The following is a 26,554-nucleotide window of genomic DNA, read 5'->3' as shown; positions in this document are numbered from 1 at the left end:
TTCCGTATTTTTCTCGAGATTGAAAAGTTGTGTCGACACAATTTAATAAGCGTAACAGAGCCGAACGACTAAGCTAATCCCGCTGGCTAGCATAAGTTAGTTTATTGTTGCGTATGACAGCAAACTGTTTCTGTATACCTTCAACCGCTCGCCGAGCAGATGCTCGGATTTTACAAAGGATCAAGTAGCTTATCGTCGTACTTACACAGAAGCCAGTAAAGCTATTGTTCCAGGAATACAAAACCTTTGTCTCAGGTACATGTGCTATGATCGCCCGATGCAGCTGTGGCATGTTATCCCTAAGACAGGTGGAAGAGGCATCACCAGGGACTCTGCCAACTGGCCTTCTTACCAACTTGAGTCTACAGTCTGTACTATCTATCTACAGTGCTATAGTACAGTACAGTACCACCTACAGGATGTACTGTTTTGCAGCTGTCGCTAGAAGTTTTCCTCGTCTCCACAGCTACCACCGCCTAGAAAGCGTTAGGCGTGCGCTGATTGGGGACCACAGCAGAGTACCTGTAACTTGTGCTTGGTATGAGTTATATTATTACAGCTTTCGCTGTACAGAACTCACAGTACTGTTACGAGGCCTAACGCGAATTTTCTGTGTTAGCGGGTGCGGGCAAACGAGAAAATATAAAAACAGCTCTTAGTATGTGCGATAAAGAGGACAGCGAAAATGAATGCGGGAGATTCTGCTTCCGACTCTTGGGAAGCATTTGGTGCACACTCAAGAAGCATCTCTGCCCTGCCCTGGAGCATACTAGGTGAAGCGTTAGTCTGAGGTGTTTGCTACCATTTTCAGCAACCTAGGTGGCTCCGACTTATTGCTTTCCATCAGTTTCGAGGCGCACACTAAAGCCCATCTACCATCTCGATAATTTTACAACTTCTGGGAGCCATCTTAATCGGGCCGAAATTGGAAGCGTACAGTAGTGGGGGCACATCCCTCTATGTGCAGACTTACGCCGCAAAACGGGCACGATGTCCGTGAACCGCTGCCACAGTAGTAAAATAGATAAATGACACCGCGCGTTACGCTGTGGGAAGGAAGCACACCTGCCATCGTAGCACTTTGTTGCTGACATCTACGTTGTTCTTGGCACCTTAAGGCTTTATTACTTGAGTCTATTCTATGCTAGCTGCAAAAAGCTCGTTATCTCTTTGATACCGATATTTGCGCAGCCACTTCTTGTCATGCTGGTTTCTCTAGCAGAGACTTTATGAAAATAATGTTCGCCATGAACTATTCCATGAATGTCAGAAAGAAGCCAACATGTTTACGAATCGTCGGAGACCCCACGAGGGTCAGTCAGCGTTCTTTGTGAGCACAATACTTCTGTGCTCTTGACCGACAAGGTGGCCTTTAAAGATTACATGCGCGGGAGAACTCATAAAATGTGCCTTACAAGCCACGTGCGTTTGGATGCGTATATAAGGCTCACAAAGTGCACAACAATGATTTCATCAGTCTTGACATGCGAAACAGAATTCTCTTCATGACCAGTCAGTACTTTAGTTGAGCTGCACATATTGTTTCATCTGTATTTTCTTTCACACCTTCAAAGCCATGGCGCCGCTGCTTCTCTCGAGTAAGCTTTGTTATTTTTTAATCGCTTGAGCACCAAGGGTGCGTTGGGTCACCTATTAATGCACTCGCTGTTAAAGAAACCATTTCTTATATTAAGCCAATGGCTTAAGCACACCTTTATTAACCAAACAACTGTTACAAGCACTACTCAAGGCCGGCGTTAAATGCAAGGAGTCAACAACCGGTACACAAACGTACGGAAACAGGATGTGTCCGAAAAGTAACGCAATTATTTTTTTCGGGCGCTGCTATCGCTCCAACCACGCTCGGATCAACTAGGTTCGGTGATAGGGACTTTCAGTTCTTTAATGCTGCGTAGCGCAGTCTGCTCCACGCTCTTGGAGCGTCAGGATCGCTGTTTCCATGTGCCTACTTCTAGTGCTGTTTCACCACGTACGATCGCATCCGCACACGAACAATGCTACGCGATCAAGTTCTGTGCTAAACCCAATAAGAGTCTTGCCGACACCTACCAAATGATTCAGCAAGCCTACGCCAATTCTGCTTTGTCATATTCTCAAGTTTCAACGTGATTGAAGGCGTTGAAGGCGGGAAGGGAAGACGTCGATGTTGAATCCCGCTCTGTACGACCATGAACGAGCAAAAGTGACGAAAATATGTCTCTTGTTCCTGACCTATTGAACACCGACTGTCGAATGGGCGGGCTGATGATAGCAGAGGCTCTCAGTATTCCAAAAACAACCGTGCACGACATTGTAAGCGATAGTTTGAACATGCCAAAAGTGTTAGCTGGTCTTCAAATTGTTTACAGACGACACGCAAAAACAACCGAGTGGCGATCGCGAGCGAACTTTTGGAACACGCGCAAATTCCACCTTATTTTTTGCACAGTGTCATTACCGGTGAAAAGACATGGCTAGTTAAGTACGACCCTGTGACCAAGCGCCAAAGTTTCTAATGGCACACCTCAGAGCCGCCTCGCCCCAAGAAGGCAAGAATGAGCGAGTTCAAAGTGAAAACAATGCTAATTGCCTTTCACGGCGCCAAAGGCATGGTTCGCAAAGAATTCATACCGAAAATACAGACAACGCTTTGTGATACGTGGGTGTGTTCGAGAGATTGAAAAGAAAGTGTCCTCCGAGTGCGAAAGGAGATCGCCGATACCTGGCAGTTACACCACGACAACGTTCCCAGCCACACTTCTCTGCGCGTACGGGGGTTCCTGGCCAAGCTCACCTTGACGACGCTGCCCCATCGCTCCTACAGACCTGACCTGGCTCCGGCAGACTTTTTCGTGTTCCCGTGTCCCTCACAACATCATTCAAATGAAGCAGGCATCTTTGACCAAAGCTGTTGCGGCTGCTAAGCGACATTACTTTCAAAACATTTTGCAAATTTTATTCGTAACGCTGCTCAGAAATTTTGGAATTTTTTAAGCAAAGAAAAAAATCCCTGCCTGCGATGATGCATGAGGGCACGTTGCTCTCCAACAAAAAAGATATTGCTGACAAGTTCAATTCATATTTTCACAGTGTGTTTTCCCAACCTGCAAATAATTTCACAACTCGTGATGCTTGTTCCCAGCCTGTGCACGATCTCGTATCTCAACCTGGTATTTTTGCAATGCTTTTGAATCTTAAAACAAAAGCAACTCCTGGGCCTGACGAAATACCTAATTCATTTTTACATCGTTATGCTGAGATCGTTTCGCACTTTCTTGCTATCATCTTTCGTGCTTCTCTTTTGTCTTCAAGTCTACCACCCGATTGGAGGGTGGCCCGTGTCGTTCCCATACACAAAACAGGTGATGCCGCATTGTTTAATAATTACCGTCCCATATCGTTGACCTCTTCACGCTGCAAACTTCTTGAACATATCGTAGCCAATTACTTTAAAACATTTCTCGATGACAACAACAAATTATCGGCCTTCCAGCATAGTTTTCGCAAAGGCTTTTCTACGGTCACCCAACTTACATCCGTAATTCACAATTTCGCTCAAGTTCTGAACAATTCCGGCCAAATAGATGTCATATTTCTGGATTTTAAGAAAGCTTTTGATTTAGTTCCGCACAATAAACTTATCCATAAACTTGAAACTGTAGGTCTTCCTTCTTTTATTGTTAATTGGGTTGCGGCTTATTTATCTAACCGATTTCAATATGTTAGTATCGATGGTCATTGTTCTAACAAACTTCCAGTCACTTCTCGTGTCCCGCAGGGCAGTGTCCTTGGGCCATTACTGTTTCTAATCTATATTAATGACATTACAGACATCATCTCTCATCCTGTTCAAGTTAGGTTGTTTGCCGACGATTGTGTTTTGTTTAATGAAGTTAAAGTTCTAGGCGACCAAATTTTACTTAATCATAACCTACAGAATGTTAATGAATGGTGCGTTAAATGGGGGATGGAACTAAACGCTGACAAGACAGTATTTATGCGGATCACTAATAAAAGAAACAGTCATTCCTTTTCATATAATCTTCCCACTCGGCACCTTTCAGAAGTCAAAGAATACAAGTACATAGGAGTAACACTAACGAATAATCTTAGTCGGAATAAACATATTGAAACCGTATGCTCTTCTTCGTTTCGTAATCTCTGTTTTCTTAGGCACAAGTTAAAACAAGCTCCCCCTAACGTTAAGCAATTGGCATATTACACCATGATTAGACCAAAACTTGAGTATGGATGCACTGTTTGGGATCCTCACACAAAGACTAACATTAATGCCCTTGAAAGAATTCAGCGCAAAGCAGTTCGGTTTATATTTTCTAAATATCGCACCACTGACTCACCATCTGCTCTGTTGCTTCAACATAATATACAGTCCCTTGAAACTCGGCGTAGAATACTAAGGTTAAGATTTCTCTTTCTATTAAAAACTAACAAACTGTCAATGGCCCCCGATTTGTATCTCCAACCGATAACGTCCAGGTCAACCAGAAACAGGCATACTGAATCGTTAAAACCTTACTTTGCCAGAACTAACATATTCAAATTCTCTTTTTTTCCCCGCACCATTAGCGAGTGGAATCAGTTGCCACCATCATCAACAGTTGACATTGATGCCATTGAACAGGCCGTTCATTGATTTTTTTTTACTTGCCTTGTACTTTTTGTTTTGTGCTTTTTTGTATTGTGTTTATTGTGCCCCTCCTGCCAGGGCCCTTCACTGGGCCTGCAGTATGCCCTAAATAAATAAATAAATAAGAGCGCCCTGAAAGGAGTCCGTTTTAGCAACATCGAAGCGGTCCAGACCGCTGTGGCAAAGTCTGTAAACGAGGTTCCTGTCGACGCCTTTCAGGATGCGTACAGTGCATAGCAGAGTCGCTGGAAAAAACGTGTAGATAGATAGATAGAGAGGGGAAAGGCAGGGATGTTAACCGGAAAAGATTCCGGTTGGCAACTGTGCACAGGGGAAGGGAATGAGGGAATTAAAGAGGGATGCCAAAGGAGACAAGTAGGAAGAATTTCAAAATTTATTGTGTACGAATTATTAAATTTTGTAACTCTATCTTGAATTATTTTTCTTTCTACGGATAAAATTGCATTACGTTCCGGACACACACTGTATGTTGTTGCAGACAATGTAAACAGCGAGGTATCTCATACCCAAGCTGGGAGATCTTTAAGTTGAAAAAGCTTGGTTGGAGACGTCTCGCAGCTTCTATAAGTGGTCGAACACAACCACACAGGCAATGTTGTGAAAGCGTTTGGTTTTCAAAAAAATGGCAGTGCTAATCAAGAGATCTGCAGAGGATAATACATTTTTTGGGGCAAGTATAATCTTCTCTAGTAATCTTTTATGTCAAGTACCATTTTTAGACACTATACTTGTACTAGGTGCAGTGAAAGCGGTAAGTAGGATGGTGGCATCATACCAGGTGCTTCAGAGAAGCCAGCCGCTTATCTTTTTTTTTAAATTTGAGCTAATGGGCAGCTTTTCGCAGCATAGTAATACTACTTGTGGCCGACGTCAAAATTCAGGTGAAACATGGTGCATAGAAGAATTGTTAACTAATTTCTATTAGCTAGCTTTTCAACTGTTACAGATCGGGACCTGATTGCAAGTGGACATTTGTAGTTGGGCGTTAATAATAGCCACACCAGTTTTTAGAAATTAGTCGAGCCACAGAGGCGAGGATAATCGCGTTCTCAAAATTCTTATATATGTAGCTATTGCTAACGGCCGACTACAAATCTCTAATGGCAATCAGGAGCCTATCTCGAATAGGTGAAAAGATAACTATTAGAGTTAAGATAATCACTTCACTCTCTAAGATTATTTCCCTTTTTTTTTTTACTATGCCCCAAAAAAGCTTCTCGTTACCTCAGCAACCCCATTTTTTTTAATATATGCTGCGTGAATAGTTCGCTACGATGGCACTATCACTGTTTTTCACCATCACACATCCTTCACGTTAACTGACATCCTTGGTTGACCGAGTACGCCTACAAAGACGCTACCACTCTTAAAAAAATGCATGTTTTATACTCGTCCAGCAAATTAAATTATAATTTATTTGCGCTTGCTTTTCTTCCATAATCGCAGTCTTTGCTCAGCCGTTGTCTAATTTATATGCGTTTTTTTAACTGCACCAATTTTTAGTTTGTGCGCATTGGTCAACAAACTCTGAATTGTTAGTGTGCCTAATTGATCAGTGGCAACGTTTACATGTTTACAAAGTTCATTTCTTGACTGAAGTTCAGAAGTGGCACTGCAAGCGACAATCTGTGAACGTTTGCTGTGGGAATTCGCTTGCATGTCCATCTATCAAATAATCAGGAACCACATGCGTTAAAACGTGTTAGGTTTGTTTCGTTTGACCAGTACAAAGGGGATGTACAGGTCGGCAGCGCATTTTCTGAATACGATTTTCTCGCAGATATGGACGGGTTAAATATTTCAGAAGGCTAAGCACGGTAGATTACAACTGGCCAGGCTGATAAAAAAAAACGACACAATTGAACATGCTTCGCTTCTTTGATAGCGGGTCACCCGAGTCTCCAACCAAATTTGTCATGGATAACGACTACTTTTTACTCCGCTGTTGAGGGGGAGGAGGCTTGAGCTAGCAGTCTGACAAAGACCGTGGTGTTGCAAGGTTAACTCTATTTTAAAGGAAATCATTCTATCTTTCTTGTACAAGGTTGCCGAACCGGAATTTCTTTCGGATTTGGTTCTGGTTTGGGTTCATACCTTTCGGGTTCAGTTCCAGGTTCTGCTCTGGCTGGGAAAAAACAGCTCTAAGACGAAGGACAAAGAAAAGAGGACAACAGGACCGGCGCTGACTATCAACTGAAAGCGTTATTAGAAACAACACGCTCAACTATCCGTTTTATTGAAGTTCTGCTGTGGAGCGACATTCCGCTCTGGTTAGAACTTGTTCGGACTGTATCGAACCGGTAAAGACGGGTTCACGACTAAAAAAAAGGTGTGAACGTAGATGGGTTTTATGAACCTTGTTATGCTGTTTACTTTCATCTTTGACTTCGGTATGCAAATAACACCGCAAAACTTGTATATTGCGAGTTGTTTTCACGTTACCCACTTTTATTTACTGCCGCGGCAAAAAGATAGGAACTTACAGCAAGAAAGGTAAAATCAAATAACCTCAAAATTATTCCAAATTAGCTATATATACGCTAGAAGCCATCTGGTGAGGTACACAAAACGAACAACTGGTGGATTTTGCGTCTACAAAACCCTCCAGCTTCAGCAGTTTCGGATGCCCTGACACGCGATTAATAAGTCTCCCCTTAAGCTCGCGTCTGTCGGGAATTTCTCCTACGCACAGCACTTACGCAGGCGGCGCCAGGACCACAGCATGCGCCCTCTAGGTTACCACACGCTATTCAGGAAGGAAGCTGGCCTGTAGCGTCAGTTATATACAGACCGACGTATTTCCGTCTCCATAAGCAACTTGCCGGTGTCGTTTATGGACACACTGGAAAACCCACCTGGAAACACCTCCGCCGCTCTAGCACACCTCCAGCATGCATGTTTTAAAGATCCTCTACCACATGCTATGAGAATATACGAGACCACCCCCCCCCCCCCCCCCCCCCCGCCGCCCATGTTCCAAACAAAAAGAGCCTATTGGAAATAATGGCTCTCCCTAGGAGCTGAACGCTTAGCAAACATATTTTATTTAAATCTCATGTTCGACATCGCCTTTGTGACTATCGTTATACATCTGCAGCCCCTATAGCTGAGTATTTTTACTGTCGCTGTGTATCATTGTTTATGGTGCTCGGAGGCTGACCTGAAAGACACGGGTTCGATCCCGGCCGCGGCGGGCGCATATCGATGGAGGCGAAATGCTAGAGGACCGTGTACTGTGTAGCACCAGTGCACGTTAAAGAACCCCAGGTTGACGAAATTATCCGGAGCCCTCCAATACGGCATCCTTATAGCTTCAGCCTCTTTGGGACGTTACACCCACATAAGAAAAAAAGAAAAAATGCCTTGAAAAGCACAACTAATGCTTGCTTCTAGCAATTACAGTGTAAAATTTAGACTGGCTCATGCTGATGTCGCCGCACTGTTTTGTTCTGTTCAAGAAGGCATAAAAAGAGACAATGCTAAGCATACTGGCTTAACGTATAATTCAGCAAAAGTTTGTTGAAAATGGCTGCTCCTCTGGCAGGTAAGGTCTGTCCAGCGCATGCATACAACGAGGACAGTACCGCTGGCAAAAGCGTATTTGCAAACATTCCATGCATATGACGAGCCAACCTGACCCACTGATTTCATTATTACTTCTGGATCTCTTGCTGGTTTCCTGGAATCTATATTTCTTTACTACTTCGCGCACGTGTAGCTATATGGCTGCGCCTTCATTTCAGACCATGTTTAGCTACCTCGCTGTGGCATCTTCGTTTCGAGCAAGTTTAGGTATTTGGCTTAGCCTTTCTGTTTCGAACTCCTTGGACAGCTGGGCTTCGCAGCTTTGAGCCAGCACTCCACTAGCAGTACTGTCTTGCACGTTCGACTGGAATATCAACAAGCTTTCGGCACTTCCGTGGGAATGGAAATATATTCGCTTCCACCGGCATGGCGAATCTACGAGCATCACGAGGCGCACACTTTTCGTGAACATCAGTCGCGTGCTCTTCTTGCCACCACATCAAAGTGGATGCTTGGTGATGTAACGGTTCCAAAAGTCGTATTCGCCGAACGCTGCGAAAAATGCCTGAACCCATTTCCGTGTACGCGTGCCGCAGTTGTTTTTTGCTAGCGTGTATAAAATTGGGTTGTGCCTGATATTCTCAAAGGATTTGTGTACGTCTAGGGCCACTATTGCTCGGGTTGTGTGTTTGTGTATCTGTCTGTTTAGTAGACTTTCGTTTAGTTGCAGTGATATGTCTTTCTGCCCAACCGCGGCACTCCATTGGGGTCTGTTTTATCACTCCTCCTATTCAACGTCGCTATCAGTCTGCAGGCTTAACTTCTTGCAAATATCCCGAATCTCCACCACGCAATGTATGCCGATAACATCACACTCTGGTCCACCACTGGAAGTTGCGAATGAAAGTAGAAAGAAAGAGGTGCCGCGGCTTGCCACGCTCCGCGGAGCCGCCCACTACCTCATATCTTTGTCTCTTCTTTCTTTCACTCCCTCATTTATCCTTTTCCTTACGGCGCTGTTGTCCGTATTTTTTAAAACTTCATGGCTGGCTACGACTGATGTTCTCAACACTGCAATCGCATAGGTGGTTCCCCGTGTATCCGCTTTCTCATTGTCGCTATTGTAAATGACATTAAACTTATGCGTAGTTGGCAAAGTTAACTCCGCAGATAACGTGAACGGGCGCTCAGAATAAAAGCCAAAAAACATTTTTGGAAACTCGTCTAGGCAACAGCTCGCGCATGCAGAGGTTCATAAAGGAAAGCCCTAAGGATTTGGAAGTTCGCCGCTCTGTGGAATGTGCCTGCAAATGATGGTCGTTGCTAGTCTGGCAGCACAGTACCACTGGGGTCGGCCCGGCGTGGTGGCTCAGTGGTTAGGGCTCACGGCTACTGAGCTGGAGTACCCAGGCTCGAACCTGACCTCGGCGGCGGCGTTTCGACGGAAGCGAGAGGCCTCCGGGTGATTTTACTCTTACCATTAGACAGGCGAGAGTAAACGATGGGAGTGTGCCGCGGGTTAGTTTCCAATAAAAGAACGATGCCGTAAATACCTCGCTTCAGACTGGGCCCCTCGACCTCTCTGGTGATCTGAATACCCACTTGCTCAAATGGCGCGGTCGGAGGTGCGACAGAGTGCAGCTGGACGGACGAGCACGTCGTAGGGAGCTCAAAACGCTGGCATAGTACACAGCTGCCTACGTAGCGCTGGATCGCTTGACGCATTTTCGGCCAGTAAGATCGTTCCTGTGTGCGGTGAAGAGTCCGGGCGACTACCATGTGACCAGATGTGGCGTCGTCATGAATTACTTGAATAACAGGGATGCAAAGGGGCTCCGGTACGGCGAGAAGAACCGCGCACCACCGAAAGTAAAATTATTTTGTAAAGTAAATCGGGCGAACACAGAAACGGTTAGCAAGAAAATCACGTGCGTCGTCGAAGAGCAACATTAATGTTGTGTCCTTTTGTTGTTCCGCCTTGAAGAGCTGAAGATCAGGAAACGTGGGCGAAATGGGAGCGAGGTAGCCGTCGAAGTAGTCATCGCAACCGGTCGTCGGGAGCCGCGAGCGCGAGTGACATATATAAGGTTGGGGGAACCTAAAAAGAATGAAAAATGATAATTCCCTACCCTGCCTAAAGTCAGTGTCGGCGTGTTTAAGACCACTTTTGTACACGACAGCGAAGTTACTCTTGAAGGCGCAAAGCCCAGCGGGCGAGCCTGTCGCATGCATCAGGGAGGTTCACGACCCAACAGAGCGAATGATGGTCGGTGGTGACAGTAAAAATGTGGCCATATAGGTGAGAAATGAATTCATTGCGCCGCAAAAACAACTGCCAGGTACTCACTCTTGTTCGGTAAATGTGTTGTTACGTACAACGACCGGTTGACATTAGTAATCACATGCTCATCTCTGCCGTGGCGCTGTACGAGAACTGCGCCAATGCCGAAAACCGCTGGCATCGGTGTGAACTTCGATGGGAGCAGAAAGGCGCGGGATAGGGCCCAACGTCAGAAAAATTTCAAATGGCGGAAGGCCGAGTCACAGTCAGATATCCACGAGAAAGGCACATCTTTTGTGTAGGAGGCACATGAGAGGAAAGGCGACGTCAGCAGGCTTCGGAGCAAACCCGCAAAAATAAGAGCAAAGTACAAACAACAGCGAAATTCCTGCACTGACTTCGGCGCTGTGAAGTTGGTGACACCCTCAATCTTCATAGTATCTGGCCGGACACCGTCCTTGTCGACCAAGTGACCGAGGAAAATTGTTTGGCGTGCGCCAAAGTGACCCTTCTCAGAGTTAAGTACTAGGCCCGTTTTCTCTGTACAGTCAAGGACGATGGCTAGGCGGCTGTTGTGCTCGCTAAATGTCATCCAAAAGAACACGACATCGTCCGAAAAACACAAAAAAAAATCTGCCGCCTAAGACCACGTAAAATTGTGTCCATGAACCTCTCAAACGTAGCAGGAGCATTGTAGAGTCTAAAAGGCATAACTTTAAGTTCGTCGGGGATTACAATTAAATGCAGTCTTGTCTTGTCCATTTAGGTGCATTGGTATTTACCAGTAACATGATATCAAATTAATCAAGGAAAAATATGATGCTTAGTGAAGACAGTAGACGGCATCGTCTATGTGAGGAAGCCGGTAAACTTTTTTTTTCTTTGTGACGGCAATTAGGCGACGCCACACTGCGCCGAATCTCCACATATTGTCATTCTTCTGGACAAGGATAACTGGAGCCGCCCAAGGGCTTGAAGATTCCTGGATATATGTGAGGAAGCCGGTAAACTTTTTTTCTTTGTGACGGCAATTAGGCGACGCCACTCTGCGCCGAATCTCCACATATTGTCATTCTTCTGGACAAGGATAACTGGAGCCGCCCAAGGGCTTGAAGATTCCTGGATATATGTGAGGAAGCCGGTAAACTTTTTTTTTTCTTTGTGACGGCAATTAGGCGACGCCACTCTGCGCCGAATCTCCACATATTGTCATTCTTCTGGACAAGGATAACTGGAGCCGCCCAAGGGCTTGAAGATTCCTGGATATATGTGAGGAAGCCGGTAAACTTTTTTTTTCTTTGTGACGGCAATTAGGCGACGCCACTCTGCGCCGAATCTCCACATATTGTCATTCTTCTGGACAAGGATAACTGGAGCCGCCCAAGGGCTTGAAGATTCCTGGATATATGTGAGGAAGCCGGTAAACTTTTTTTTTTCTTTGTGACGGCAATTAGGCGACGCCACTCTGCGCCGAATCTCCACATATTGTCATTCTTCTGGACAAGGATAACTGGAGCCGCCCAAGGGCTTGAAGATTCCTGGATATATGTGAGGAAGCCGGTAAACTTTCTTTTTCTTTGTGACGGCAATTAGGCGACGCCACTCTGCGCCGAATCTCCACATATTGTCATTCTTCTGGACAAGGATAACTGGAGCCGCCCAAGGGCTTGAAGATTCCTGGATATATGTGAGGAAGCCGGTAAACTTTTTTTTTCTTTGTGACGGCAATTAGGCGACGCCACTCTGCGCCGAATCTCCACATATTGTCATTCTTCTGGACAAGGATAACTGGAGCCGCCCAAGGGCTTGAAGATTCCTGGATAACTCCACGTTGTAACATGCCACGAGCTTGTTCGGCTATTACGCGGCAGCGTATACAGCTCGTTCGGTCGAATAGCCGTCGGCATCGTAGTAGTAGTAGCAGCTGTGACCACCACGCGTCTGAAAAATCGTATCATGCCAACCGTTTGCCTCAGAATGTTCCGGATGGTGTTGTACAATTCATCGTTTCGTGCAGTATAACCTTACTAGGTGAGTTAGAGCATAGCTCGTGGCCGGGATTCGAACCGGTAACCTATAATCGGGGAACAGACGACCTATAATTGTGCTGAGAACTGCGTATCATGCGCGGTTCGGGTATCCGCCAAGACAAGTGAGATTGTTACTGCTTCATTTCCTTTCCTATAAAAAAAAAAGCTTTCGATTTGCCCAACGGACAAGGAATCACGCCAAAGGGGCGATGGCGTTCCGTCGACTCCCTGGCAGTGGTGCAACGCGCTGTCGCGTTCCGCTCTTAAAGGCGAAGCTTAAGCGTCCTCCAAATTTTTTGCCTCGCTCTGTCGGGGACACGGGATAAGGCTTCTGTCGTATCGGAGGTACAGAGCCGATATCGATCACATAATGAATTCGAGAATGGGGAAGGGGTGTTGGAATTTTCCTGCAGAAGTCGAACACAACCACATACTTCGAAAGCAGTTCCATCAAAATGCAGCGCTCGTTCGTTGGAAGAGACTGGTTAATCATAGCCTGAGCTTGAGACTCTCTGCAATGTTGTGCCGGCTCGTGAAAACTGCAATTACTGAGCGCCGCGCCTGAAATGAACACGTTTTCCTCGTAATGGGCGAGTGTCATTCTATGAGGTAATACAGGTGCCTTGTCCGAATAGTTCACTGTCCACAGCGTGGTGTAGCCACTGGCTACGGGTACGATGTAATGGGGCACGAGGACAGCCTTAGCTCATGTAAGTGCGGTGGGTTCGACAACGGCGTCGAACGGTTCACACAAAACTCGAGAGGTAACAAGCAGCATCAATCCGACGGACATCGCCCGCACAACTGAGTCCTCCGACACAGAAAACGCTTCGAAATCGGGACACGAGTCTTCCACTAGAGCGCACATCACAGTGGCGTTCATGCGACAGTCCAAAACAAGCACCGCACTGTTGTAAAAAGTAAGTTCCAAAGACAACGTCATGCGTAGCACGCGACAGCACAGTAAATTTGGTGGTAAACGCTTGCCAACCAATAACAACATTCGCGCAGCATACGCCAAGTGAAATCAATGTTTCATCCTCAACGCCCCGAAATGTCACGGCCTGATCCTACCAGAACGTTATTTCTGCTCCAAACTACTCTTGAAGGTCAAACTCATTGAAGACATAAAACTACGCAGGAGACAGGACACAGAAAAGATGCAGACAGGACGAGCGTAGACGAGCGCGACCACCTTCAATAACTACTTCAACTTTGTTCTTAAGTATAAACACTGGCTGAAGTATTGACGACATTGACTCTCCCACGGCCTGACCTCCATCGGCCATGCCGCCTAATTTCCCGGAAGGGTAGAACGGCGTCGAGGGTATGGTGCGCGTCGCTGACGGGAAGGTGGTGGCGTCAGGCTCTGATCAGAAGCAGGCTAGACGTTTCGCGGCAGTGCTGGGTGGTGGCTACTCCAAGAGGATCTTGCCGTTTGGCGCTGAGCTTCAGTGTCGAGGTTGCACAAAGGGTTCGGCCATGGGCGGTTGTCTTGTGGCACCGGGCATCGTCGGCGGCAATATCGGGAGATGTGGCCGGTCGTGCCACTGCATGGGATAACACACAGGTGGTGGGCGCCAGCGATACAGGTACGGCGCCTGGAAAACGGGGTCCGGGCGTTTATTGCAATCAGGTTGCACCTGCTGGCGCACCGAGTCACCAAGATACCAAAAAATGAGTAAATAAGCGCTGACCAATCTTTTTTCTCAGCTAAAACCTTGAACCTGTTTCATCTGCGGCTCTGCTTGAAAGCCCCAAGTGTACTTTATCCTGCAATAATCAACCAAAAACCGAGCACGAGCCCTCTATATATGGGTGCAAGTCCAACCTGCTCCCCTAGAAAGAGCGAATTTTCCGGTCTGGCCACCAGTCGATTTCGGGCTTGTCAGAGACTGTGCTGCGCTGTGTACACGCTCTTTCAGCGTTGCTTTGCCAGTTTAGAGAAAGTGAATTTATGTTGTTTTTGTGTTTAATTAATGTAACACAGTTTTTCAAACGTTTTACATGCAACCTTGCGCAAACGGTAGAAACAAACAAGATTAAATAAAGGCGAAATGCGACGAAATTTTGCTTTGGCTAGAGGGCCTCTTACTATGCTGGTACAACATACAACTAATGTTGAAAATGTTCTACGCTTCTTAGTGAACCAGTACGGTTGTTATAGGCGTTTAAAAAGCCCAAAGGCAGAGGACGCGTGTAGCTAGCGGCGCACCCCGTAGTTAGGCATGTTACTTGACATGACGTATGTACGGGCTACTGAGAACGTTCCTCAAGCAGGAGTCATTGGCAGTAAACGGAGTACGGAAGGCGTGGATCGAAAGGCTGCAACCCACCTAGACAATCCTACTGCGGTACTGTGCAGAAGTGTTTCGAAAAATTTCAAGCGCGATCACCTTGCCAAAAAGCTGTGTAGGCATTGGGAGCACGAACGCGCACGCGGCACACAGACGTTCACGGCGTATGTGTTTCCGAAGTACGGCACAGCGCGAATGTTGCGCGGCATATGTCGATCATTTTTTTCCACGTGACGCTCTTGCCAAGTCCTAGCCTGGATTAACCTATTAAAGAGAGTTTTCACAAAGGCGTTTTCGTTGTGCCTCCTGAATGACAGAAGGACAAAAGCAGACCCCCTAAAACAAAAAAGGTCGTCTTCAGTCCGATGCATTCTTTCGCAGCGCCGTAAATGTTTGCTGCCGGAGTTCGCATAGCTACCACTGCCAGCTTGTAACGCGTGGCGGCTCGCTGTTGTTTCTACCAGAAGCAGGGAACATCCGAAACACCACAGCTACTGGACCGAGCAGCACCTTCTTGGGTTGAGTGTTCCGTTTTTACGTCATCTTCAATTGGTGATGGCGGCGACACCATGAAAACACTCCGCATGAGTATATATTTGTAACGTTATTTGTAGAGGCCACTTGCATTTGTAACTTTAACAGAGGCGGTGTTATTAGCTGCCATGATTATCGCGTACGACTTCAATCTCACCTCATATGGCATGGGAGAGGGCCGCGTGCCAGCGGCGATCATACCCAACAATTCTGGACAAAAGCATTTTTCAACTGGAAAGAGTTTGTGAGCGCTGTTTTTTTATATCTTGTAAAAATGCACCGTAACGATCAATCAATTAGCCTTTAGCCATATATGCCACCCGCAAGAATCAATCTGTATTGCTTCCTGGAAATGAAAACCAATTCTGTTCAATTCAATGAATATATCTGCAAATCACCCGTCGGCAGGCTTGAATTTTTTCGATAATGTTTTTGCTATCATCGAAAGCGTTCCCTATTGGTTTTGTATGGCAGTCTTAACTGCTCGATACGAGCTATGGAAACATTGCAAAAGAAAGATATTGCTATATATCGGAGGAATTGACAATTAGCTCCAATATTTCTATACAAGTATATCACAGTACACTACAACTCAATCACCAAAGCAAGTGAAATCGCGGCAATAGTTCATCGAGCCTTGGCCCAATTCATACCCAGAATACGTAATGTATTATTGGCAGCAACAAAACAGGGAGTAAGAAGAGAGTGGGAGATGTTCAGGTGAATCGATTAAGTCAAAAAATATCTCGGCAATAAACCTACCGATGCTTCCGCAGGATCGCGGTAATCTGACCTTTTTCGACGCAGCTCCTACCGTGCAATAAGCGTAACATATCTGGTACCTTCAGAATGACCCAAATGTTTTTGTCGAGATGGATGTCTCCAGGGATTTTTATGTTTTCTGATTGTGTGTTGAATGTGCTTACCTGAGTAATGTGCATTTACCCGTCCCTGAAGCGCACGCTCTTTTACAGATGCACGGTTGGCTGTTTTCACTGTCGCGGTCATTTTCACAGGTAACTCTTTTGTTAGCGCGATATTGACTACTGTATTAATCTTCCACTGAAAACATTTCCCGTATTTCCCTTAAAGTTAGACCTAGATCATTGAACGCATCAGCAAAGTGGCTGAATGCACATACTGACCTCGCAGGTTATCGAGCCTAAATTTGCCCTCATGTGGCACTGTGAAATGCATAGTTAGGTCTGTGGCACATAATGAGTCATCCTTTTCAATAAGAAATGGTTTTCGAGCTCAGTGCTAATAGACACTTACAACACTTTGTTTATTGTCGATATAACCGATCTTCCATCTTTTTGAATGACTTGTTTCAAAATAGTTATTGGTGTTAAACTGAATTTTTAATGCCAATGTGAACATTGAATCGAATGTTTTCCTACAGGTGCGCATGGATCCTCAAAAACACCGAGCGGTAAGGACCCCCTTCTGATATTTCTACTTTCTACGCTTAATGATAGGAATATATTCAGGACAAGCCGAGCAATTATAGCACCAGAACCTTTGGCGATCAATCCTGAGCATAATTAAATCCTGATACCAAACGAAAGCTGCTTACCTACCCTCACAAAGGCGCAACTTCTCGGCCTCAGTTTCTCCGCAGTGTGCTAGTCTGTCCCTTCTTATTCCTGTGATCAAGAAATGTAGCACCTCTGCTGAAGATACTGCGGTGGCTCATTTTATGTGGAATCATTTTTCCTCTTCATAAGTACTCTTACTACTTCTTGAAGCACTAACCAGGAGACGAGCCCGCCTAATATTCTTTCAGAATAGAAAATTAAATTCATGCCTAAGGACGTTCGTAAAAATGCAGAAGAAAGCCCAATTCGGGCTTTAGTAAACGTCGTCTCACAAGGTGCTACGCCATGATTTTGGTATCAGAACCTCCTGCAATTGGCCAGAGTGTTAAAGAGCCCACACGAGCGTCGTTGTTGTTGCTGGTTCTGAAGCGACTGCACACTAGGGTCGAAGTGTTCAGCCAGTTGTCTTCTTCCTGTAGTGCCAGCCCCCGGTATTTCAGAAGCTAACGATCTTTGTTACAGCGATTTCCAGCATCATTTCGAAGGCAACGCAATCGGCTTTGTATGTTTGCTCTGCGACAGACTGTGAAACGTGGCATGAATATCTCCGGTAGCTCTATGCATGGTCGCCTCATTTATCAGTGATATCGATGATATCAATTACCAGTGATATCAGTGAACTCGAGGGTACCAGAAACTTGGAAGAACGCAAACACTATCTAACTTCATTAGAAAAGAGATGTGAAGGACTTGAAGAATTGGAAACCGATCAGCTTACCTTCCGTTGCCTACAAGGTATTTATTAAGGTAATTGCACATAGAATCAGGACAACCTTCCATTTCAGTCAACAAAACTATCAGGCAGGCTTTTAAAGTATAGTTGACAATTTACTATATTCACGCTATTAGTCAGGTTATAGAGAAAACCAACCGGTCTATATAGCCCTCATCGATGACGACATAGCATTTGACACAGTGGAAACATCAGCACTCATGTAAGCATTGCGCAGTCACGGTGTAGAAGAGACCTATGTGAAATTACTGGAAAATATCTATAAGAGCAACTCAATTCCAATAAGGAATGGTTTCAGGTAGGTAGACACGATCTTGCCAGTGCTATTCGCAGTCTTTTTACAGGAGGTGTTCCGAGGCCCGGATCTAGGTTAGGAACAGTTGGCGATAAGAGTTAAGGGAGAATACCTACGTAATTTGCGATTCGCTGATGACATTGCCTTGCTAAGTAACTCAGGAGATGAGCTGCAAAGCATGATAAATGATTTCGACAGGCAGAGCAGATCCGTAGGTCTTAAAATTAATGCGGAAGGCCAAAGTAATGTTCAACAGTCTCGCAAGAGAACAGCAGTTAAAACTAATAGCAAGGTGCTGGAAGTGGTTACGTCTAATTAGGGCAGGCACTGGCCCGCTGATCACGATCATGAGAGAAAAATGACAAGAAAAAAAATGGTAGGGGCGCATATGGGAGGTGACCTCAAGCGTACCAGAAGCTTGGAAGAACACAAACATTATCTTAATTGTTCAGAAAGGAGATATCAAGGACTTGAAAAATTAGAGACCGATCAACTTTCTGTCCGTTGCCTACAAGGTATATATTAAGGTAATTGCAAATATAATCAGGACAACCTTCGATTTCAGTCAACCAAACTATCAGGCAGGCATTCGTAAAGGATAGTTGACAATACACCCTATCCAGACTACCAGTCAAGTTACAGAGAAATGCACAGAATATAACTGTCATTAATGACAGTTTACCAATATTCCTGAAGTTAAAATCATACAACAGCTGTATCCTACCGACACTCACTGACGGATCAGAAACGTGGAGACTTACGTAAAGGGTTCAGCTCAAGTTAAGGACAACGCACCGAGCTATGAAAAGAAAGTGGGTGAGGGAGAAAACTCGTGCTAATGAAATCCCTGTCGAAATAAAGAGGAAGAAATGGGCATGTGCAGGGCATGTAAGGCGAAAGCAGGATAACCGCTGGTCCTTAAAAGTAACGGAAGGGATTCCAAGTGAAGGCAAGCGTAGCAGGGGGCCGCAGAAAGTCAGGCGAATGGATCAGATTAAGAAGTTTACGGGGATAGGGTGTCCGCAGCTGGCAAAGGACATAGTTAATTGGAGAGGCATTGGAGAGGCGTTTGCCCTGCAGTGGGAGTTATCAGACTGATGATGACGCCTACATCGTAATGGAACCGACCAAACAGCGCAGCGAAGAGGTAGAGAAGTGCAGTCATGATCATGAGTGATGCCTGTGAGTGTTCGTTGTGACGCTCTTCGACCAGCACCCACCGACCTGCGCTTCGGATAAACACCTTCACAATATGTATGCGTGTATGTATGTATGTATGTACGTATGTATGTATGTATGTATGTATGTATGTATGTATGTATGTATGTATGTATGTATGTATGTATGTATGTATGTATGTATGTATGTATGTATGTATGTATGTTTGCATGCATGCATGCATGCATGCATGTATGTATGTGTGTATGTATGCATGTATGTATGTATGTGTTTGTTGCATGTATGTATGTATGTATGTATGTGTATGTATGTGTATGTATGTATGTATGTATGTATGTATGTATGTATGTATGTATGTATGTATGTATGTATGTATGTGTTTGTTTGTTGCATGTATGTATGTATGTATGTTTGCATGCATACATGCATGTATGTATGTATGCATGTATGTATGTATGTATGCATGTATGTATGTATGTGTAATATATGTATATGATGTATGTATATGTATATATTCGTATACTGACACACAGCGCGGTTTCCGTAAGCAACTGTCTTGCGAAACTCACTGAGCACCATTCACACATAAACTTAATGTCATCCTTGATCCCGCTCACTAGCTGACTGCGTCTTGCGTTCGCAAAAGCCTTCGAAAAGGTATGCAGTAAATTGCTAGTCTTTAAGCTAAACGAACTAATTATTGATCCGAGGCATTTTTCCTCGCTCGATCAAATATCTCCTTTGCAACACTATCAATTCGTAACTGCTAATAATGCTGCCTACCCATTCACCCCCGTCCATTCTGGAGTGCCACAGCAATGTTTTAGGCCCTGTTTTATTTTTTATTTATATTAACGATCTACCTAATTGCGTATCCACTGACACACACTTATTCGTTGATGCCTGTGTAATTTTTGGCGAAATTAACGACACTAATGACGTGTGTGCTCTACGAAATGATCTTTCTTCTATATCAGCATGCTGCAACTTGCGGCTAAGCAACCTAATTCTTCTAAATGACAAGTTTTACGTGCTTCCCGCGCATCACCTACTAGCGGTGCATATTATCTAAATAATAAAATACTTTCCATGCTGTCGTACGGTATGATAATAATACCGTACCACACGTCATATCGCTACCTCGAAGTTCAGATATATTCCTCTATAATTTGGTCGCTCCATACCAACACATAATTAGCAATGCTAACAGCATGCTACGTTACCTACGCCGATATTTCTCAAATACCCCTACCTCCCTAAGACTCATGCTATATAAAACCGTTGTGCGTAGCAAACTAGAATACACATCTCCAATTTGGGACCCCAGCAACACAAATTCAATTATTTCGCTTCAGCTCGTGCAAAATAACGCCGCCCGTTTCATCCTTCTTTAATCGTATTCCAAGTGTCACTTCCATAAAAAACACGCTTAACCTTCCACCTTTAACCGCCCGTCGAAAATTTTCACGGTTATGTTGATTTCATAAATTTGATTTACAATTGTCCCAATCAACGCAATTAAATCATATCTCCTCCGTCTTTCATCTCTCCACGGCTGCATCACGCTCACAAGGTCGGCATAAAGTCGTACGAAACAAAAGCTTGTTGGCAGTCGTTCATTCCCCGTACTTTCAGCAGATTGTAACCGCCTTCCCGCATCGACAGCCAGCATTTAAGGCAACCTACGCTTCCGTAACAGTTTAACTAACATTGTATACTAAGGCTAACAGCAAATGTACTCAATATTCTCCATTACCTTTGTTCACCTTTGTTAGCTTTGTCTGTTTGTCTATCTTGCGCTTACGACTTATGCTTACTTCTTTTAGTGAATTGTGCAACCAGGAACATGACGCTTGTATTTTGAATTTTGAAATGCCTTTGACCCTAAGGGTATCCCTGACCCTGAGGGTATTATATATATGCGTTCAATTGAGAGTGAGCGCCTGTGTTGGGGTCCTCTGTCGTCGTCTAGTTAGCGCTCGGTAATCATGAATACCTACGAACTTCCCCAACCAGTCACGTTAGTGCGATTGGACAAATAGGACAACGATGAAGTGACCACACCGTGCACATAGCGCGTTCCTGGTAAAACCTGCTTTGCCATCAGAGCGGATGGAATCCTGACCTCCTGCATACTACAGCTTACTGGCATAGTCACCACGCCGAACAAAGATTGAAATCATGACGTCCAGCATTTCAGTGTCGCTTTGACGCAGCGCACTTATTGCTTCCTTATGTATGGATTCCATGAGCGAGCAAGCGTAGCAGAGCGCGGCACAAGGTTAAGTGGGCGAATGAGATTTAAGAAGTTTTCAGTGCCCACATGTCGGCGGCTGCCACAAGAACTGGTTAATTGGAGAGTTATGGGACAGGTCTTTGCCATGCAGTCGTCTTGTGATGTTGATGGTGTCTAGTCCTGCGATCTTCAAAATGGCCAGTGTCGAAAACAAAAAGTGGCCGTGGCTCAGCTCAGCTGAGCCAGGACATACAGAGCGAAAGTTCTGTTAAACATGGTTAGACACAGTTTAGCTTTGTTTCACCCTAGCTCTTTCGAGACTTCAGCGAGAGCAAATTGTTTCAGCGAGAGCAAATCACTTGATGCAATACGTGCCACAAGTGCAATAGTGAGCGTCCAGAGAGGCGGTACGTGCAGAGGCGGACGTAAGTGCCAAACGCAGGAGCGAGTCACGTGACACATCACATGTCACAACTGGTGAGGAGCAGTGGCCAAGCAGCAGCCAGCGCAGCGGCGGACGTGACTGCAAAGCGCGCACCTGTGGCGACAATGATGATGAAGGTCACGGCACCTGACACGCGCGATTTTGCATATGTGGTGCGCCAGCCGTTAGAGGTCAAATCAAAAAGCCAGACGACCTTCAGGCTAAGCATGAGAAGGGTAGAGCGTTTCGCATTAAAAGCCAGCACTGGAGATGCGAGTGGACAGAACAACGAAAAGGCGCGACCGCATGCCCTGCTCAAAGCCGAACATGCGGGGGAGCTTGAATTTCTTCCCGGCCTGCTCCTCTAGGAGCGGAGCTGTTATTGTTCCGTTTTATAGGTTGAGTGGCGACCATCTTTGAAGGAACGAGGAGGAAACAGATGGGAACGCCGTCGAAGCTCTACGAGGCGTGGCTCCTATTGGAGACGAGGCGTCATGCAATGTATGTAGAAAACCAGCGAAAAGGACGCATTCACAAGGAGGAGAAGTACACAGGACAACGTTTCCAGCGTTGTCCTGTGTACTTCTCCTCCTTGTGAATGCATCCTTTCTGCTGGTTTTCCACTCACCATACACCAACTGGCCCAACAAGCTACGCTTCTTCAATACTATGCGTCATGCAAGTGGCGTTAGCGTATGCAGACTTGGGCCAGTGCCGTTCGTACACAGCTGCACTTTCCATTCTTAAATTACCAATGAGATTGATGGAAAAACACCAGCCAAAAAACAGACAAACACAGAAAAACGAGAAGAAGTTAGGAAAGTTTTCCTGTGTTAGTCTGTTTTTTGGCTGGTGTTTTTCCATCAACGTTATGCACGAACTAGCCCAAGAAAATGTTTTACTAGGATACCAATGAGATTCACCAGGGTGGAAATTTGGGCAAATCGGTATTGATCCATAACGTAAGAGTAGCGCAAAACCAGGACGACGGACACAAGGGGAGAGAACACACACCAACAACACAGGCGCTAACTTCGACTGACGAAGAAAACCAAACCCAACCAAGTGAACGGAACCTGAGCAAAAGTAGCGCATGCGCTGACCTAAGATAAAAAATCGAAAAAAGGTGCGAAAAATGCGATAAAAAAATGTGAGATCACGGATGTTTTGAACCCAAGAAGGCCAGCTCTCGTTTAGACAAGGAAATGGACGGAGTACTGGTTTTGCGCTACTCTTACGTTATGGACCAATGAGATGTTGCCAAGTTGTTTATATGACTTGTGGATTTAACTGGCGGAAACTTCTTCTGATCTCAATGTACAAAAAGGGGTTCGATTTTTGAAAAGGAATGAACTTTTCTAGAAACCCTAATGATAAATTGGTCAAAATAAATGTGACACTGTCGTATTTAATTTCTCAAGAACAAGAGAAAATTCACGAGTGTCGTAGTTTACGGTTGTAGCTCTAAAGATGAAAGCAGAGTCAAGAAAAAAACACTTCAAGCTGAAAGTAGCCACTGTAAACGCGAAATTACGTTCTTTTTCATTTTTTCAGGTCTTCACTACAGGAATGCTCTGATGCACAAGTTCTTAGGCCGGCTTTTCGAGCTCGAGCCTTTTCCACTCCTTCCAGGCGATTATTTCTCAGTTCGAGATCCGTTCAACCAATCCGAAAGGGCCACACGGTACAGATTTCACCTGTCAAATGGAACGCTTGTTATGAAGGGCGCACAGGTGCACAACACGAACGTCCATATTTGCGACTTCCGACGCAATGTTTGGGAGCACGTACTCTGCACTCTTCCCATTGCGGGCTCGTTCGCCACTTATACGGCCAACCTTTCTTACGGGAGACCTGTAGTGCAAACATTTAACATTACGTCACAGATGGAACCGTATGGCGAAGGGTGGACCAGTCCAGCGGATATTTCAGCGAACTTCGACCTGGCCAGGATTTCAGGTGCGTTATTCTCTTACTTAAGTGGCAATGAAAACTTTAAAAAGCTTCGCCAAAGGCAGCACACAAAATGAGACGAAGCAACGGAGGTGTGCGGTTGAGTTCAAAATATGAACCATTTCTGAAAATTGCATATCCAGTGGGCAAAGAGAACCCCGATCGAAGAGTGCCTAAAATGAGCCGTGTTTTCAGTGAGTTCACTTGAAATGAATGAGCCCGCAAAAAGGCCATTTTAGGTCAGTAAACTGCGTAATGGTATTCAAGTTTCAAGGTAACGAAAAGGCCGATGTCACAAAGAATCATCTTATATTTAAGCACTAAGAACGCACAATAAAGATGGTGAAATTTTGCAACTGCGTTACTCCATCCTAGAAGTGAGAAGTTACAGGACGCCGTGCAAGATACTAAAGTTTGCAATTTTTCTAAGCAAGAACAAAAAGCCGCCGTTTTACCGCTCATTATTTTTATAGGGAGTTTTGTTTGCTCATCAGTAATTCCGGCCAGCGACATCACATGAGTCGGGCAAAAATTTCAAGTTTCGGCATATTGCGTTCTCGTTATTCGCGTCGCAACGAATGAGAGAAATTAGTTACTCAGCTTGGAACATAGAACTTTTGGCATTTAATCGGTTTGCTATGCGTTACGCCGATCATGCCATGGTAGGAAATGGCTACGCAGCGAAAGCGAAGAGGTATTAAAAAAGGGTTTTCTCTGTCTGTATAATGAATGTGAACACAGGGAGAGGAAATGAGTAACATATTTTGAACCGTCAGGGATAGCTTCCATAGACTCGAAGATAGGGGTCCTGAGCACAATTGCTTTCATCAATGCTGTTTTATTTCAGGGAAAACGCACCTGGTTCTAAGCGACGTATTTGTGACCGAGTTCATCGTGGACACGACATCGTCACCACCTTTTCAGAATTTCACAATCTTCAAAGGGAACCAGACGCTGGTCGACAAAGTCTGGGACAATTTCACCGACCACATATTCCGAAAATGCAAGCAAGAAATGCGAAAGCTGATGAAGTCAGAATATACTAAAAGGTTGAAAGCAGCAGCTCATGCTGTTGGAGAAATAGACTATAGTTTGCTGTGGGAATGAAAAATAAATTTGAAGTAACACCGCACCATAAAAGGTTTTTCGCTAGTTAGTAAATTTTTTCGAGATATCAATGGCTTTAAAGGCGTTTGTGCTAGATAGTTGTTTGTTTGTTTGTTTGTTTGTTTGTTTGTTTGTTTGTTTGTTTGTTTGTTTGTTTGTTTGTTTGTTTGTTTGTTTGTTTGTTTGATTGTTTGTTTGTTTGTTTGTTGATTTCTGGAGTTGTAACGTCCAAAGCGACGAAAGCTATAAGGGACACCGTGGTGAAGGGCTGAGGAAAATTTCGAGCACCTGAGGTTGTTTGACGTGCACGGACATCGTACAGTACATAGGTATCTAGCATTTTGCCTCCATTGAAATGCGACTGCCGCAGCCAGGGTCTAACCCGCGTCCTTTGGGACCGCAGCCGATAACCATGACCACTGAGCCATCACGCCGGCCGGGGATAGATATTCGTCTGCTGGATATTATTTTTCAGCTGGGCAATTAGCTAAGGTATGCTCTGTACACAATATCAGCAATCATTCCAAATTATACAAGAATTCGACGGCAACTGCATATTTTTTTATTTCATAAAATATTACTGACACTTGAGCGACTGCAAAGCATGAGGTTCGACGAGCGCATAGGTGGACCGAGCGCTGAAGCCTCGTGTAATCTGATATGCGGCACTAAAACTTCCTCCACTGGATTCCAAGAGAAAGCAAGCGCAGCTGGAAGCGGCAGATGTGGCTGCAGGACATTAGAAATTTTGCGGTGATGACAAAGCAGTAGCTGCAGTAAGGGGGGGGGGGGGGGGGGGGGGCAGAGGGGGCAGTACGTAATTTCAGAGATATGAGAGATGGCTTCGCCCTACAGTAAATGCAGTTAGGCATCTGCTGCTGGTGAAGCCATCCCTACTGTCCTTTCACTTAGCCCACAATGCGCCGAAATCGCTTTAAAGACGGCTAGACGAATCAGCGTGAACTCGAAAACGACCGCGCCCTTCCTAAAATTCAAATGCCTTCTGCACAACTCGGCAGCACGTAAAAAGTACGGCTGAATATAAAAGATACATTTGAGTTTTTTTGAGTATAGCTTTTTTGCCGCCTTGAACCTTGCGCTTGACATTGGAAGACGACATCAGACTTTTTTACAGAATCGTAATGGACAGTTGAGATGATATTAAGCCACAATTTATTCTGAGAGCAAATGCACTTTTTTATTTATTTATTTATTTATTTATTTATTTAATATACCCGCAGGGCCATTACGGCATTACAGAGGGGAGTGGTTACAAAAAAAAACGAAATTTAACAAACAGGAGTTAAACAGGCAAAGTACAAACATGACTACTACACATACATTGTTAGCTAAGGCGTTCAGGGAAAGAAAAAAAAACAATAACAGTATAAAATACATCCTAGTTAAACAATTTTAGCTATGACATTCTTGAATAAATGATGATCGGTGATGGTGGCCGTCGAAGAAGGAAGGTGATTCCACTCATTCGATGTGCGTGGTACGAATGACTGAAAAAAAGTTTTTGTTCTGCAGAAAGGGATGCCAACCTTATGAATGTGATCTAGTCTTGATGATACGTACTGAGGGGGTGAGATAAGTTCGGTATGAAACTGCGGGTGATAGAATAACTTGTGAAAAAGGGAAAGGCGAAACATTTTGCGACGTGATGATAAGGATGGTAAGTTAAGGCTAG

The 26,554-nt window shown here is 44.9% G+C and overlaps 1 protein-coding gene across 2 annotated transcripts; it reads left to right on the top strand.

Annotated features, from left to right (window-relative positions):
• The first annotated feature begins 1,451 nt into the window (after positions 1 to 1,451).
• Positions 1,452 to 24,896, top strand: LOC149345914 (uncharacterized). 2 transcript variants are annotated; one of them, XM_089585314.1, is made up of 5 exons: positions 1,452 to 1,598; positions 16,311 to 16,352; positions 16,739 to 16,768; positions 23,688 to 23,760; positions 24,602 to 24,896. In XM_089585314.1, the coding sequence occupies exons 1-5, from the start codon at positions 1,577 to 1,579 to the stop codon at positions 24,798 to 24,800; spliced, it is 366 nt and encodes a 121-aa protein (XP_089441440.1). In that variant the 5' UTR covers positions 1,452 to 1,576; the 3' UTR covers positions 24,801 to 24,896. The 2 variants fall into 2 exon arrangements, with proteins under 2 accessions (XP_089441440.1, XP_089441438.1); XM_089585312.1 differs by having other exon boundaries at positions 23,356 to 23,760.
• Positions 24,897 to 26,554: the final 1,658 nt, after the last annotated feature.

The sequence above is a fragment of the Amblyomma mixtum genome, chromosome 4, assembly GCF_055824585.1.
Source record: "Amblyomma mixtum isolate Tamu chromosome 4, ASM5582458v1, whole genome shotgun sequence".
NCBI lineage: Eukaryota > Metazoa > Arthropoda > Arachnida > Ixodida > Ixodidae > Amblyomma > Amblyomma mixtum.
This window is presented reverse-complemented; position numbering and strand designations above follow the sequence as displayed.

What these genes read in the sequence shown, in the direction of transcription:
- LOC149345914 (XM_089585312.1), top strand. Translation starts at nt 1,577, where the DNA reads ATGGCGCCGCTGCTTCTCTCGA. An exon ending in TGTCGCGGTCATTTTCACAG is followed by an intron (nt 16,353 to 16,738) that starts GTAACTCTTTTG and finishes GTTTTCCTACAG; the next exon opens with GTGCGCATGGATCCTCAAAA. An exon ending in ATCCTCAAAAACACCGAGCG is followed by an intron (nt 16,769 to 23,355) that starts GTAAGGACCCCC and finishes TCATTTTTTCAG; the next exon opens with GTCTTCACTACAGGAATGCT.